Here is a 17,703-nt window from a genome sequence, read left to right on the forward strand (position 1 = left end):
GGGTTTCATTTTCTCTTTAAAGCAGGCTGAAACCTGTTCTTTGTGGTTACAAACAGGTCTTGCACAAGCCTTGAGCACCTCCTGAAGTGGATGGCAAACACTTTGCTGTGCTTTGCTGGCAGCCACAGCTCAGAGTGACCCAAGGGCAGCTCCCAGCCCTGGCTGGCCCCACTGTGTTCCACCAGATTTGTCCTCTCACAGGACACAGCAATGCTGAGGCAGAGTTACACATTCCCAGCTCTGAAATTCTGTGTCCCAGAGGTGCTGAACATTTCTTTAGCAGCTGCTGCCTGTGAACTCAAAGCCTGTGACACACAGAGGCTCAAGAGTGCAGGCACGTGAAGGTGAGACAGGTCTCACCTGTGTCACTGACATGACAAAGAATTTCCCAATAGACTGGCACCAGGTGAGATTCCCAAGGAAAGCAATGCTGTGTCACTCCCTGGGACAGAGCTGTCAGCAGACACTTGGCCTGTGCTAAGTCCTGATTACCTCTGCTCTCTGAGGTGGCTTCCAGCCAGTTCAGCTTGTGAAAAATGTGTATTTTATGATTGGCTTTTCACAAATATTAAAATGAATATCATATGTGTTTTGTTAGAAAGTAATGCTGTAATGATTCTCTTAAGTAGTGTGTTAAATATAGTTTTGGTTATAAAATGTTAAAATAGAAACTATGCTATGTAGGATTTTTTTTTTTAAACAAAGGACTTGCAGTGGGATAGCAGCCACAGGACACCTAAATCTTTCAGAGAAAAAGAATTTATTGCCCTCTTATCTGAAGAAACCAATTTCTTCCCGCCCCGCAGGCACTGTCAGGATTCAGAGGAAGAAGCTGACACTGACCAGACAGAATCCTGTGTTTGAGTGGAATTGATGCATCATGTATGAGGTGTATCAATATGCAACAGGCTGTTGTTTTTAAGGGTTAATCCTCTGTTAACGTGGGTCCTTTCTTGGGCTTATTTTGCCCAGAAAAAGGTACCCAGACATCCATAACTCTTTGTTTTTATTGTCTCATATTGTCTTAATTCAAATTGTCTAAATTATTATTACTGTAATTGTATTACTATTTTTATAACTATTTTATTACTATTAAACTCTTAAAATTTTAGAAACAAGTGATTGTCATTTTTCAGCAGAATCCCATGCCCAGAATGAAGACCCCTTCCTAGCCTGGCAGGGCCTTCTTTCCTGAAAGGAAATTGAATTTGTCAAGGGACTTCCCCACTTCCTCTTATCCAAGAGCTTAGCAAAGTGAAAAAATAGCTCCTGCATGGATTTCAGAATTGCTGAGCTGGTGAAGAGCTTGGGGTTGGTTCACAAGTGATGAAAGATTTTTGGGTACAAGTACAGCTCAAGGAAAACAATGAGACATGGATTCTGTCTAAGTGGCTTATTAATCTCAGAAGTCTGTTATCACAAAGGCTATGGTTCATGTGTCACTCCTGTTGAGATAATTATCCTTTCAGGAACAACCTGGGATAAAAGGCTCAGATGCAGAAGGCTCAGTGGTTTTGGCTGAAGAGAAGAGGGATCAGTCTGGGCTGAAAGCTCTACGTACAAGTTCAGGTGTGTTTCTACTCCTGCAGTGCTGGGCTGAGCCTTTCTGGCTCCCATTCAATATAACCTACAGCAATTAACAGATGAAAGTAGGAGCAGGGCTAACAAGACAAAGAAAGGGGGAAGAGCAAAAGAAAACTAAACACACAGAACACCTCTAACTTCCAAACTGCATGACCTTAAGTATTCTGCTGTGCATTCTGAGATCTAACTTCAAAGAGTTATTTTAGCTGGAAAAAGATAATGTAACATTCTGTTCATAAAACTTTCAGTAACTTGTATGTTTAATCTTGGAAGCAAAGTCAGGCCCGTGCTGAAGTTCTAGAAGTAACTTTGAGTTATCTTTCAAGCTGGCCAACTTAACACAGTTTATAATGGGAGGCCCCAAAATGCCTCATCCTAAGTCAGAATGCTTTGATGCAGTTAGAGAGGCAATTAAGTAAAGATTGCAGAATTCTTCTTTGCATATAAACTGCCTGGATGGCCACTGACCCATAGGCAAGCCCTCAGCAGAGCAGCAGACTGCCAAAGGTGGCAATACCCAAATTTGAGACTAAAATAGGATTCGAATTTTTAAATTGCTTAATCTCTTCCTCAAAAAACTGCATTTCATACCCAGTGTCTTCAAGCTACATACAGCTGCTATTAATCTCAGTTTCTGATTATCAGCACATGAGAAAAAGGGGGGTACTTTGCATGTTGAAGAGGTTGAATAGAACTTCCAAAGCTTGGGAGTTACAAAGTCTGCTCCTGCAATAGTTTATGCATTTAGAGAGCTTGAAGTGCTCAAGTAATGCAGAGCTCAAGTGCTCTGACAGGTTGGAAGCAGCCACACAGGTTTGCCAGGCTCAGGACTGTCAGGTGTGTGTAATCCACTACTCAGCCTGGATTACACAGACCTGGATTAGACAGACACCCAAACACATTCAGTAAGCTCATATTTTCTAACTTGCAAAATCATTTTCACCATTAGATATTCACATCCCACATGGTCCTCTTAGCTCACACTGCAGGCTACCACTATTAGCTACTACTAAAATAAATATAGAAAGGAAAATACAGCCTCATATGAATAACTTGCATGACTTTCACATAGCAAAGGTGACTGCTATTGACTGGTGTAAAAGGCACACCACACAACATTGAGCCAGCTAGATATTTTTAATAAGCCTAAGGCCTTTGTATTTACCTCTCTGCTGTATAGAACACACATTCTAAGGTACAAAGAATAATTCAGCCCAGCCTCTGCCCCAAAGCCTATCCATCTTGTTGATCAATATGCATATTTCACATCAGGACATGAAGTGCATTATTATATAAGAAAGCACAGGAATCTATTGTCAGGGCAGTGTGCAGCCTAAAAGCTCCCTGGGGAGACACCCCCAGGCTGGCAGGGCTTTTGTGGTCACAGCTCAGCATAACAGAATCCCAGTGAGGGAACAGGGCAAAGCAGGGTCCAGGTCCAAGGGTGCCTCCAGGGGCTGAGCTCATTCAGCAGCATACAGCTCACAGGAACACCAGCCTCAGCTGAGATACACCCAAAAACCACCACTCCTTCCAAAGGGGCCTCAGGGCTGAGCTTAAATAAAGATCCCAGCTAGGGAGAGGAGGAAGGAGAGCCCAGGTGAGGATGCTCAGGACCATAACACCCATTAACCCCTTTGTAAGACAGAGAATTTTGTGTGTAGCTGAGTTGAGTGAGAGCATGAATGGTCAGACAGTGCTCCTGGTGCCCATTGCAGTGATGACATTGTGTAAGGTGTTGATGAAGACCTTCAGGACCAATATATAAAGGTTAGATACAAAGCCCCCTCTCTGTAAAGACTTGGGGTAGACAGAGTGGTTTCTTGTTTTGCAGTGTACCATGAGATCTTTAAAAACCAAAAGCAAATAGCATTCTGGGATTCTAACTGATCTCAAGGGTAATTAATCAAGAGTCCCTTTAAGAAAAAAAATTTTAATCCTGTGTTTTCTGATCAAGTGCTGTGATCTGCTAGGAGGTATATTTGGCTATGGAAGCCTAAAGGAAGGAGAGCAGCTGCATTTTTTTGTCCATGGGTGTGTTTTGATGGAATCCAGAGAAAGCAGAGGGTAGGGTGGGGAGCTCAGAAGGGACAGGAACACCTTTTCATTTTATAAAAGGCCTGGACAGGGCAGCAGCAGGTTTCCTTGACTGTTTTTTTTTTAAACCAGGGTGGCTGGAACTTTATGGATGGTGTTCAGGGCACAGCAGAGAGGCTGAACTGCTGGACCCTCCTGTGAAACTGCTGTAAGGTTGTGCTGTTGGGATCCAGAAACAATCTGCAGGGGAAAGACATCCAATCCTTAGCAAGTACAGCATGGTGTGAGGGAGGTGAGGCTGTCACTCCTGCAGCAGAGAGAGTTCTTCCTCCTGACAATGTCAGGAACAACTTGGAGGGTAAAGGTACAGGACAGTTTTCTGCTGTTCTTCCCCACGGGATAAATAACTCTAATGACTGCATTTACAGGGCTAACATGTGACTGCAAACTTCATTCTCTCCAAGAAAAAGAACTGCCAGATTTAACCAGGGAAGAGGTGCTCAAGTCCTGAGATTGTATGTCCCTGTTTTCTATTGCTTGATGAAAGAATCAGATATTTTACTAGCAAAATGCCACATCAACTTCAAATTTCTCTCCTCTATCCAATTCAGCAGAAGGACCTTCCACAGAAAATACTCATCTATGTTGGTGTCATGGGAAAGGAGTGTGTGAGTGAAAATTGCAGTGTCTTAGGCTGGAAATCCAAGATGTGGCTGGGGTGTGTATTCTATTGCCACCTGTCAGAGGTGGGGCAGGAATCTCCTGTTAACTGGGCCACCTGTTAAAACCAGGGGGGGCAGTTTTCTTTATCCCTTCCACAACCAGTCCTCCCTCCAGGAGATCTCTTCTGTTAATGGGCCAGAGAGTGTCAGTGCAGGGCTGATAAAACTACAGCATGCTCCACCCAGGGGGAGCAGTCAAGCATTCCTACCTGGATAGAATCTGACATTTAGAACACCAGAGACAGCCTTTTCCACTGGATTCACAGAAGAGCAGCTTTCTTTTCCACTGGATTCCCAGAGGAAGACCAAACCCATCTACACCACCACCAGACCTTCAAAAGAAAACCCCACCCTTCTACAGGATCCCTGCTCCAACAGAATCACACCTGGCACTGCAGGAGGGCTGCAGCCACCATTTAATGGGACTGCTGCCACCACCCTGACCCACAGGGTGTCAGGGCCTATTCTGACTCTGTCAGTGTTGCTTTGTATCACTGCATTTCTATTTTATTTTTATTTTTATTTTTTCCCTAATAAAGAACTGTTATTCCTACTCCCAATCTTTACCTAAGAGCCCCTTAATTTCAAAATAATAATAATTCAGAAGGAGGTGGTTTACATTCTCTATTTCAAGGGAGGGTCCTGCCTTGGCAGGCATGCAGCAGGTGTCTGATTATTAACTCACTGGTGTCAAAAGCTGACATGAAAGTGGAATTTGCAACATGGATTAAATGTATGCCATGGCAGATAATGGACGTGCAGTGTTTGAAAACTTTTCTTTCTTATTATGCTGTAGCAAAAAGCCCAACTCTCAAATGCTGTTTGCAGTCCTCTGACCCTTTTGCTCCTCACCACCACTTGCAAGACCTGCCAACTTTCAGGTGGGGCTTCAGAGAGAAGAATAGTCTGCCTAAGCCCTTACAGTATTTTTAGGAACTAAGGAGAGGCTAAAGAAATATTGTAAACAGAAAACGTTGAATGAACTGTTTGCAGGAGAACTGAGAAGGTGGTGGCATTGCTCTCCAGTGGTGGCCTAGAAAATGGTAAATTTCTGAGAAAGTTTTGGCCACTGTTGGAATCTGCTGTGCACAACCACCCCCAGCTGCAGGAGGACGTGGGATCCAATCTCTGCAGCACAAGCTGGGTTATTCTCTGTGATTACCAATTCCTGATTTTCACAAGAGGTGCTGATGATCTTGGTAGAGACTTCGGCAGACACCTTAGGTTGGGTTTTGTCCCCACAGAGGTCACATGGGAACAGGAGAGCAAGAAGGAAGCAGCAGCTCATCCATGGCATCAGTGGGGTGGGCAGGAGAGGTCTGCCTGCAGTGCCAGGAGGTGTCCGGAAAGCCTGACCAGAAACAGGCATTGATGTCAGGGATGCAGGACTGTGTGAGTTCCCTGGGATGCTGGCTGATGTCAGGGATGCAGGATGGGTCTCCCAGGATGCAGGATGCATTGTCAGAGATGCAGGACGGGTTTCCCAGGATATCAGGGATGCCAGATGGATTGTCAGGGAAGCAGGGCGGGTTTCCCAGGATGCTGGTTGATGTCAGGGATGCAGGACAAACTATCAGGGACACAGGACGGGTTTCCCTGGATGCCGGGTGGTGTCAGGGATGCAGGATGGATTGTCAGGGATGCAAGACGGGTTTCCCAGGATGCTGGTTGATGTCAAGTATAGAGGATGGATTTTCAGGGATGCAGGATGGGTTTTCCAGGATGCCGGTTGCTGTCAGGGACGCAGGATGGGTTTCCCAGGATACTGGTTGATGTCAAGGATATAGGATGGCTTTTCAGGGACACAGGACGGGTTTCCCAGGATGCCGGTTGCTGTCAGGGAAGCAGGACGGGTTTCCCAGGATGCCGGTTGCTGTCAGGGATGCAGGATGGTTGCCGGGGATGACGGTGGGTGGCGGGCCCGCCCCGTGGGCGTGTCGGGGCTGGTGCCGGCCCTGCCGGTGCCGCCCGGCCGCAGCAGCAGCAGGAAGCGGCGGAGCGCGGCCGGGCAGCGATCGGGCGGGGGCAGCGGCCGCCGTGTCCCGGGAGGGGCGGGCGGGGAACGTCCCCAGGGTGAAGCGGCGGGCAGCGGGAGCGGCCGGGCTCCCGGTCCGTGCCGTGCCGGAGCCCCGGTGCCGCCTCCCGGCGGCCTGACATGAGCTCGGCGGCGGCGGCGACAGCATGGCCTGTGCCCGGAGGGACGGCGAGGCGGACGGCGAGCCCGACCGCTCCCTGCGGCACATGCTGCGGGCCATAGCGGAGGAGCGGAGCCGCGCCGGGCTCCGGCACGACAGCGGCGGCCTCGGTGAGTGGGGCGGGGCGGGCGGGGAGCGCGGCGGGGCCGGGAGCGCCCGGAGGGAGCCCCAGCGCAGCCCCGGCACCGCGCCCGGTTCAACAGCGGCGATAACAGCGGCGATAACAGCGGCGATAACAGCAGCACCTGTTGTGTGACACGGGCACGGCCCCTCTGCTGCCCCAGCCCCGCCGCACCGTCCCCGCTCCATTGTCTGCGATGCCCTTGGGGGAAACCGGGCGGGCAGCCCCGCGCACATCAGCCCCTGGTGTGTTTTTAAAGTGTCACCTGCGTGCCGTGTGTTTGGGGATGGAAAGAGCCGATTTTGGGTGCCTCTTGCCCGTGCTCGCTCTCAGACGCTCTCTAGAGATTCCGAGCTGACGCCTCCCTTCTCTCTTTAAATGACTTCACTCTGCTTGCCGCGGTCTAGTAAGCGCAGGATGTCGTGGCTCTTGCAGGTCGGTTCATTTTTTACACCGTGGAGGATTTCCTAACCTTTCTGTCTTGTGTATTTTCATCTCGGTTGATGCAAATTTCACGCGGCAAGTCTTTATTTAGGTTTTGGCAAAGCTTATGCGCTGCAAAGCAGCAGAAGTTTCAGGTTGAAATTCGGTCGACTTTAGGCAACGGAATGGTGTGGCAGCTCATTAAGCAAAATTGTTCACATCAGGAAACTCTTCTGGCCAGGCTAATGAATAGAAATTACTCATTTTCATATGCAGCAGTAGAGATCATGGAAATTGTTCTTCACATCCAAAATTTCTGTCTACCTTATTCAAAGCTTTTCTATAGCCAGGACTGGACCAGTGTTCCAAGGGGGTGAATATCCAGAAGTTCTTGCAGGGGCAGTGCTTGAAATGATGACAAGTGATATACAAGACTTGTTTCTCCCATGGTGCCTTTATTAATGACTCCTCCCTCCTCAGCTTGTTTACAAGGCCCCAAAAGTCTCATCCATTTTTGAGTCTCTGTTAAAAGCTCAGAATAAGTTTTTATTCAGGTTTTACAGGCTGTGAGGTTGGAATGAACATGGGGAATCTCTGGTTCTCTGCCTTTATGCATCAGTTTGTCTGCCAGTGCTTGCTGTGGTCTCCCTGGGAAGGAATGGGCTCTCTATTCTCTCCTTTTGCTTTGCCACAGAATGAAATCTTGTATGAACAAAGAGAAATTATTCTTGATTCTTTATGCCTTTTTCTGATAGAATTGGCTCTCTGGGATGTAATGTGGTGTTGAAGTTTTACAGGGCCTAATAAAGTAAGTAAAATGTTGTGGCAAAGAAATTGTAAATGAAATTTAAATGCCTATGAGATTGCATTCATTGGGAAGCTTACATCAGGTCCTGTTTGTCCATCTCATTTTGAATGTGTGATTAAGGGAAAAATCACCACCACTTTCTTTTGCTGAAATTAGGAAAGGGGAAAAGTGTGGTAGCTGGTAAGACCATGCAGATAATTCTTCTCTGCTTGTGTTTGAGCACACATCCACAGCAGCCCATCATGGGAAATCCTGCTGAAGTGGCTTTGGGACAATCACACAAGGAAGAGGACAGTGGACCTTTTTTTTTACCAGGTGAAGATTAGAAAGATAAACCTCAGGAGAGCTGCTTAGCTCGTGGCACTGAGGGGCTGTGGAGACTTGTCCCTGTGTGGAGATGTGCATTTTGCAGTGTGTTCCCTGATCCTTACCATCATCATTCCCAGCTAATGAGAGCTCTTTCACTTCTGCTGTGATTTGTTGCCAGGTCAGTAAATTGTTTAAATACCTCCTTTGGGAAGAAAACCTTCTCCTTTAGGAGAAACTGTAGATGAACCCAAGGTGTGATTCTGTGCCTTGCACTTGTGCAGGTCTGCCCTGTGCTGATGGAAGCTGTTGCAGGGCATGCAGCACAGCTGGGATAGCCTGGGCTGTGCTGGGCTCTGGCAGCACAGCAGATGGCAAGGGTTTTCCTGGAGCTCAGAAGTCATGGAAGCAGTCACAGTCCTGCCTTGGTTCAGGTGGTTAGCACAGAGATCTGGTCTGCCCTTTGTGCCTGGGTAGCACATCAGCTGAGGGGCTTTGGGGGCTGCACACCCACAGCTGGTTTGAGATTTGTGGTGGGGTTTTTTTGGGATGGCCATGTCCTTCTGAGCTGTATCAGCAGGTGAAACCTGTTGTTTTCAGCTCCCTTCAAATCAGCTGGCAAAGACTCCAAGAGTGGCTTTTCCCCCAGTGCTGCTGATCCCTCAACAATAAAGTGGAACTCACTGGGTCACAACCTGGCCATTCTGTCTCCTTTTCTGAATTTTCTAGAAGTGAGCCCAAGGAGGAGGAAATTGCTATTTTTGCTGACACTGAGGTTTGGTGAGAGGAATTGCTTTGTTTCAAGAATGTCACACAAGCATTTGGACAGGCTTTGTGTGAATCCCCTTGTGTGGTGGGATTTCCTGTGATGTCCTGTTTGTGTCATGTACAAAATGTAGCACTTCAAAATCATGAGTCATGTCGTTATTTACCAAGCTGGGAAGGGTGATGTCTCTCCAAGAATTCCTGGCTGGCTGCTGGTGTCACCCACTTGGACAGCTCTGGTGTTGTCAGAGGCCCCTCTGAAATGCTGTTGGTTGCAACACTTCTGTGGCAAAACACTTCTCCTCCTCCTGGGGGAATGGCAGCTGTGTGTGTCTGCTCAGCCAGGCTGCCTGTAAGGCTCCAAAGGTTCCTTTTGGCCAAATCCCTGAACTGGGAAATGTTTCAGTTTTGGTGGTTCCTGATACTAATGTGTAACATTTTCAGCTACTTAATTTCCTTCTGTCATTCAGTGACAATTTGCCCTGCTTTTAGAGCAGTGGAGTGTGACTTTATTCATACAGGAATTTGGAATGAAAAAGAAAAATAAGGAGGTAGATCCAAACAATCTCTTGAACCGTGGCTAATCTGTAATGGGGACATGCAGTGGGTGAAAAATGGAGAAGTTCCAGGAGCAGGAATGCTCATCCTCAAAGGCAGAGGTTGCCTGGACTTGTTTGTGCAGCAGTGCACAGAGCTCAGGCTCATCATGTGAGAAGAGGCTGTGGTGTGATTCATGGGCCACGTTGCCTTGATGAGTAAGTCCTGGAAGGAATTCTTTAGGCTTCCTGAGAGAAGGGAAGGTGAGGTGGCACACAGTAAATTCTGATCCCTGTGATGGAAGCACACTGTGGGTAAAAGGATGAAGAAGAGGGAAAGAAATTTTTTTGGAAAAACAAAATGAGGTTAAAATGAAAAATGAAAAGGAGAATTAATTTGGATTTGAATGATTCAGGCCTTAACTTTTTCATAGTGTAGTAACTTTTAATTAAATTAGAATATTCAAGAAGGATATAATTGTGTCTGTAACTTTGAAGAAAGTATATCCACAGAGTAGGTGGAAGTGCCTGCAGAGAATTTGCTGCAGCACAGAACTGGTTTGACAGGAGCCACTTTCCAACAGACACAAAACATTCTTCGTTCATGGTTCTGGGAGTTCTGGGAGTTGTGGAGTCAAAGGTGAGAAACTACAAAAGCTGCAAAGCTTTTTCTTCATTTGATCTGTCAAAAAGAAGAAGGTATGAAAATCACATCTGTCCTAACAAAACTTGAGGCATGCATACCACCAAATTCACCAATGAGTTTGTTTTATTTAGAACAATTTGATTTCAGCTAAAAAGACATTTTTTATTACTTTTACCTTATTATTTACATAATTTCTTTTGCCCTTTTTATAAAGTGTTTTGCAGCTAGTGAATATGAAATATTCACTTAAAAATGTATTGTCAAATACTGAGGAGAAAAAGAAGATACTAATGTAAGAAAGTTACAAATAGTAAAATAAAAATTTTTTATAGAGTAGCTCCCTAATCAGTCAAAACCAAAAATACCCCCCCACAACATTCAACCAAGAGGAATCTGTATTTCTTTTCAGGAAGAGTTCTAGAAAGTGCAAATACAATGCAAGATCAGAACAGATTATTTAAATCAGAGTCAAAGTAGATACTTTGAAATCAAAGTGATTCAACCAGTTTACCCTTAGGTAAATACCCTGAGGTATTGAACCTCAGATTTGTAGTTGGATAAAGATGAGCAAATAGCAGAGAAATTCCAGTGTAAAAGATAGATTATTTTAAAACTGCTTTTTTTAAATTTTTTTTTGCCTGGCATTGAAAACTGTCTGGGAGACATTTCTGCAGTCAGATACATGAGGACATTTGATGTGTGTGAGTGCTTGGATGGGGTGGTGTGAGAAACCAGGGGTGGAGCAAACTCTCAGATCCAGTGGCTTTGTCCAGGGGGTGGGAATGCATTTCTGCTTGGCCAAGGGTTTTGTGTCCTGGGGTCCCATCCTGTCATTCTGCAGTCAAGTTTAGGAATTCCCTGGAGGATCAGGCCATGCAGAACAGCAATCTGGGACTAAACTCTGGGACTGCAGCTCTCTGGGGTTAATACCTATTTCTGTGAGGTTTTTTTTGGTTGGTTTTGTCTTTTAAAGGTGATTCATTTAAAATTCTGTTTTGATTGTTCCTTAGAACCTGTTCATGCTGATGTCACTGATAACCTGTCAGGTTTCCATCCCTCACTGGTGTATCAGGGATTTGTCATGTGGCTGTTGAAGGGTGGCTTCTGTCTGGAGTGTGACAGACACTCCATGCCACATGGATAATAGAACAGACTCTCTTTTATTACAGCTTTCACATCTTTTTATAGCAGGTGGGTTATTGGTGTGTTCTTTCATTTCAATAGAGATGAAACCTTGTGGGATTTTTCACATCCTGCTCAGGAGTGTACATGCTCAAATTATCAAAATCAGACTGGAGATGCTGAAGTAGAGAGACAAGATTTTTTGAAAAAACAGGAAAAAATCCACCACCACCACCCCAAAAAACCAAAACCATCAAATACCTTCCAGAACACTGTTTCCTTACCAAAATGAGCAGTTAAGTTTCTAAGGCATGGCATGCTGCTGTTCCTTTTTGGATGCTAGCAGAAGTTGCTTGATCCACCCCCCTCTTTTTTTTTTTTTTCTGATTAGTGTCCCTCTGGGCAGAATTATGAATCCATAACCCTGATAATGGGAACAGTGTGGGTATTTTAGAACACCCATCTCTTATTTGTGTAATACTCTAGCTCTAGCCACCTTAGCTGCTTGGTTTTGTTGTCCTAGTAGTGTGCTCTAAATCTTTAGTAAGTTGTAAATCCATTTGGAAGTCTGAGTTCTGTTTTGGAATTTTAGATGGGTGGGAGGTTTGTTTTAGGGATTAGGACACATCTTACCTATAAGGTTCAGGATGGATCTTTTAAAGATTTAACATTCTATCTGTTTGGATTCTTTCCAAGGAATGAGAACTGAAATTTCCTGAAGAATGGAGTGTATTGGTCTCCCCTCTCACTGTTAGTGTTCAGGGTGCTGATCAACAGAAAAGGCTCAGAGGATGCAGGCAATAGCTGAATACACAGTGTCAAAAGCTGAAATAGCTGAAATACACAGTGTCTCACATCCAGCTGCATTTCTGGAAAACCAAACCCCCGCAGTTAAATGGTCAGTGATGATTGTTGCATCTGCTTATCCTTGTAAACTGGCTCAGGAGGGTCAGGCAGCAGCTCACTGACATTTTAAAGTATTACCTGGAAGTGAACAATAAGGTAGAAAGTCTGCACAAAATCAATTCATGGTGTCTGGAGCCCACTGGATAGTGAAGCTGCTTTTTACAGAGAGCCTTCAAAAGTGTGTGAAACAAGCTGGTTTTGGTCTGTCTGCAGTCCCTTGGGTTAAGCAGGGTGAATTTCAGGGAATCAAGGTTGCTCTTTTTTGGGGGTGTGTGATCATAAAGAGGGCTCTGATTACCTTTCTCTGTGCAGGAAATGAAATGCAGTCAGGACACAGGAGCAGCAGAAACAGCATCCTGCTGCTGCTGCTGTGGAGTTGTGGTCACCTGGGCACACTGCAGCAGTACTTCTGTTGGCTGAAGTTAATCAAATGCACCAACAGTCCTAAGTAATTTTTTTTCCCCCTGAATTCTTACTGTTTAAGACACAAATTATATGTGTGAAGGTTTGTATGGTTTTCTGCAATTTCAAGGCTTTAAAACTGAAGTTTTTGTCATTTTGGTTTGCCTGGTCTCTGGTATAGACAGTGTTATGCTAGTATTATGCAGAAACTGAACCCTGAAAACAGTAATATTCTTTATCTCCCTTCTCTGGGGATTCCCTAGACATATTTCCTTAAGTCCCTTTAGGTGAATGTAGTATTTTGCAGGCCGGTAATGTGGTGTGATGTGAAGAGCAGTTCATTCTGGAGCCATATCTGTCCTGCCACAGCAGTGAGGAAACAGCTACTGCTGCTGCTATTGAGGCTGCATTTGGTGTCTCAGAATATTTTTTGCCCAATTTTCTTTCTTATCTCAGAAGGCAGAGCAGATGTCAGGCAATCATCAGTGCTTCACATTTGAAGCATTCTGGGTTGTTTCCAGGTACAGCAGGGTGCTGGATGTGCAGAAGTGCATTTGAGGTGGCCTGATCTGTTGAACTTTGTCATGTTTCCCTCTGGAAAATGACATCATTGGGCTTTTTGTCCTTCCTTTTTAGGCAAGATGTGCTCAGTGAGTCAGGCTGAGACTGCCCCTGGTTTTGCTGTTTGTGTTGAAAATCTTTATGGCTCAAAAGTGACCCAGCTTTTCATCAGCTCCCATGTCAGGAATTGCCCTGTCACACACCCAGGGTGATTTCAAGTGTCAGGAATATTGTGTTAGGTGTTGTTAGGCATTTTATCAATCTGTGTCAGGTCTTCTGTAGGAATATGGGTGAACACTGAGGTGGGGTTTCCTTTGAGCACATGGAGGTGGAAGTAGGTTATTTCTGATGATCTGTGTCTGGCAGGAACATGGGGAGTTTTAGCTCCAAACTCTGTTTGCCTCTCTGATCTGCCAAGCTTGGGTAAAAGGCAGAAGTGTATTGGGAGTTCTTGGTCCTACCTTGCAGGGCTGGGTGGGATCAGCAGGAACTTGAGGAATGGATTAAAATGCCAGTGAAGCTTTAGCTGTCTTTGCACTGTGAAGAGCTTGATTTAATTGCCTGGAGATGCTGAAACACCATCAAGATGAGGGAAGTGTTTTGAAATGGATTTATAACATTCTGCTGAGAGCTGGGAAGGATTTCACTGGAAATTTATTCCTCTGTGTTGTTGGAGAGCAGCTACAGGAGATGTAGGATGTCTAGCAGTGTTACATTTCCAATAAGGAATACTTTACTTCCCTGCCTTAAAGGACCCTGAGAGGTGGATTTCAAATTTCCATAAAGCTCAGTGCTCTGTAATATAAAGCAATAAAATAACAATGCACAGGGTGAGTATGAGTGAAATAATCAGTCTTGAGATGAGTTTATTGCCTCAGGGGGGTCACTCCTGCTCAGTGATTGCCTGATCTCATCCTCTCAGAAAGAAAGCAGCAAGTTCATGGCAGTACAACTTGGAGATAAAGCTCTGTAAACCCAGGTGTCTTTCTGAATAATGATGATCCAGCTTGTTCTATACTTTGTAAGAAGGTTGAAGAGCCTTTTTTTGTTTGTTTGTTTGTTTCTAATGAGTAGTTTAATTCTGCCCAAATAATGAAGGTCTGAACAGATGATCCTTGTTTTTCTTAACAAGAGTGACCAAACTCTACCTAAAAAATAATTTCAATGTTAGTAGCCCATGTTTTACATGATTAAAGGGGAACTGGTTTCATCCTCTTTGATCTTTGAAATTAAAACACAGATTACTTTATGCTGAGCTCTTTGCTCTGACTTCAGATTCATTCTGGATTGTTCTTCATCAGTGGATTTTCTTTTCTTTCAGTTAACAAAGGAACAACAATTTAAATGTTTGCATTAGGTGCTTTAAAAATGACCAGAATAGAATGATGAGATTTTTTTCACTTTCTTCTGTTCAACAACTGTCAGTCTGACTCATTTGGTGACAGATATCTAAGTAGTCTCATATGTGTGTGTATATTTAATACAATGCATGAATCCTGTGACACAACAGAAGTGTTTTTGAATGGAAGAATGATCCTTTTGCACTTCTTCTACACTTGAGTTGCTCCTGGAAGCCAATAAGAAAAATGTGGTTGTGAGTCTCAAATGGAAAAGTGGAAAGGCAAGCAAAGTGTGAGATCCCAAGTACTCTGTTTGCCACTTTTGCAATCCTGCTGTCTTGAATTTATCTCTAAAGTTACATTTCTAGGTATCTTTAAAATAAAGAGACTAAAAATTTAGACTTGCTGTGTTGAAGCTCACCCTAATGTTTTGCTCTGTGCTGCTGTAGCTGGTGCCAGCAGAGCTGCACCCAGAGCAGGAGTGTCCTGTCCCTGGAGACTGTGCTGGCTTCTGTTCCCTCCTGTGACATGGCCAGGAGCACCACCTGGCCTGTAAATAACATAAATTCTGCTTTATGAACAAAAAACATCAACACAGAGTTGTCTGTGATTTTTTGCAGCAAAACTTGAATTCTGAGTTCCTTTCCAATTTGAATTATTTTCTACAGCTGCAAGAAATTAAGAAAATTCCAGGTTTGAATTTTTTAGCCTATATTGTCCTGAATGGTTCAAAAGGGGAAAATCAAGTGTAGACATGTCCTTCCTCTGTCTCCTGTTCTGGTAAGAAACTTTGAAGGGAATCACAAATGTTTCTCAGCAAAATGCTGTGAAAAATGCAGCAGGTAAAAATGTAATGCTTACCTTGTACTTGCTTGTCACTGTCTGTGAAACCTGAGGTTGAGGGCATTCCCTAAAATTTACAGAAAACAAAAGGATAGGGAGAAATTGGAGTTACTGTGGCTGAATCTAAAGCCTTGGTGTGTCTCTTCAAATGCAGGAACTGTGCTTCAGTGCTGTGATGACTGAATAGAAGAATATTAAGATTTATATTCTTTACTTCTAAATTAGTAGTTGCAACATCAAAAGGAAGTAAACTGTGTAATCAGAATCTCAGGGGAGGATGTTTGTGAGCCCAGTGGTGGGCAAAGGCAGTAAGAGACACTGCCTTGTGGTGCTTGTGCTGAGGGATTTTCTAAGAAGACTTTTCTTCTTCAGCTCACATGTTCCCTCCTGAGACCTTGTCACCGTCATGAGACAGAAGAAGTGATTTATTTCTCAGAAGATAAAGGTTGTGACTTTCTCTGGTTGTTTATAAGCCATTTTTGTGACTCTTTTCAACTTGGAGAGAGAGTGCCTGCTGAGGGTGATGTGGTGGGTGGGAGAGCCCCAGGGAGGGGAAGGAGGGCGGGAGGAGCAGAGCTGAAGTGCTGAACAATAGACACGTTGTAGTTGGAGGCAAAAAGCCTCAAAGTCTCTTAACCCTTTAGCCCAGGGTTCTGTTCCTTGGCCAGGTTGCTGTCATACACCCATGAACAACCTTCCAGGTCTGTGGGGGTTTGCAGCTGTGCAAGTCTCCCCTTGGGATGAGAAAGTGGAGCAGTGATGCTGGTTACCAGTGGAAAGGCATGGCATGTTTGCAGTGCTGAAATATTAATGCAAGCCTAAACCTCTGTGTATGAAATAGAGCAGCAGCTTTGCAGTAGTTGCTCTCCCTTAAGGAGTAGGGTGCTGGCTTTAGGGCAGTTTTTTGGGTTCTGTCTGACTGAAGGTAACATGTCACATCTGTCACTAAAATTCCCTCTCTCTCCTCTCCCAATAATGCCCATTTCCACAGAGAGCCAGTTTTTTACTCGTTTCCAGTTTGGTGGTGGACTAAATGAAATTCTTGTGCTTTACTTGGGACTGTTGAGAACTGTCCCTTTGCTCACATGTATGAGGTGCCTGCAGCATGAAAACCTGGGGTGCTGATGAGGGCATTGATGCTCTCCAGCCCTGCAGGAGAGCCTGGCTGTGCTTCCCTGACAATCTGATGGTTTCACAACCTGTCAGAGGAAACATTTTTCTTCTGTGCATGACTGTGATTTGTTTAGAGAGTGCCCTGCATTTGCCATAAGAGGAGATTTCACTGGGATGGAGGTGAGTGGGCAGGCAGTTCACTTTTATTTCTATCCAAACAGCTGTATTTGTTGTCTCAGAAACCTGCATTAACAGTAATATCAATGCTAAAGGGAGTGCTGCCTAAATAGCTGAAATATCCAGGTGCTGGCAAAGACAGTTTGTTGGACAACCCAACCCTGAACAACCCTAAGTGGGATTTTAAAAAGCTTTTTTGGTTTTTTTTAAGAAATACATCCTTCTTTAGACTGGTTGCCTTATGTGTGCATATCAGGTTGGGCACCCAGCTAAGAGATGGCAGTGTCAAGCAAGTTTTTTTAAAATCTTGGCTGCAAGATAGGTGAAAGTGTTGGTTGTCAGCTTCTAAAAGTGAGTGGGTTTGTGGTGTAGAAGGTAAGTGAGAATTATGGCTTCCACTGTAAAGTTGCCAAGTGCTCACTCAGAAAGAAGCTGCTGATGTTTCTAACCAGAAAAGAAACTGAATTTGGAAAATGCCAGCCTGTGATAGCAAGTATGGATAGGAAATAACTCTGCTTCTCTGCCAGCTGCTGTTGTGATAGCTGCTCCTTCCTTCTGCCTTGACAGCAAGTTGCTAACTGGCAGCCTGGGCAAAGATAAGGTGCTGGGGGAGGTACATACATGAAATTATCAGTAATAACCACAGTCTTGGTAGTTTTGTAAGGCTGGAATGCTTCTAAAATACAATTTGCTGGTTTTACCTGACCTACCACAGTAGTGTCTCAGATAGTCTCACTGTCACTTTGACAGTGGTGTTTATTAAGTGTGAAAATAAGGGCCTTGGGTGTCATAAATTTACAGAAGCAGCAGTCTTTCATCAGGGGGGTTGCTTTGGCAGAGAACAAAAATAGCACATATATTTTAGCAGTGAAAACATCTTGGTGATGTTATAGACGAGTTTCTGCACTCCAGCAGGGCCAGCATGCTCTTTTAGTTGCCAAGTGACCTTTGCAGGTTGGGTCTAGGGCTTGGAAAGTTTGGGACTGTTGCTGGGTGATCCTGAAAGCAGCAGTAGGAAATGTGTAAGCATTTGTCTTTCTTTCACTGGATTTAAAGTGTCTGCATCCAGTGGGGTTGCCTCTGTTGGAGGAGAATG

General features: G+C 44.7%; 1 protein-coding gene across 2 annotated transcripts in view; it reads left to right on the top strand.

Moving 5' to 3' along the window:
- Nucleotides 1–6,524: 6,524 nt before the first annotated feature.
- Nucleotides 6,525–17,703, top strand: part of KIAA0930 — a gene marked incomplete at its 5' end in the record, with an annotated part of 50,011 nt that continues 38,832 nt past the window's right edge. The window contains one exon of one of the 2 annotated variants that reach the window (XM_084205873.1): nt 6,525–6,648. In XM_084205873.1, coding sequence (XP_084061999.1) covers nt 6,525–6,648 — 124 coding nt within the window. The remainder of the gene's footprint in view (nt 6,649–17,703) is intronic. The other variant, XM_084205874.1, reaches the window with a different exon arrangement.

This window comes from Fringilla coelebs (assembly GCF_963513975.1).
Source record: "Fringilla coelebs genome assembly, chromosome: 5".
NCBI classification, from domain to species: domain Eukaryota; kingdom Metazoa; phylum Chordata; class Aves; order Passeriformes; family Fringillidae; genus Fringilla; species Fringilla coelebs.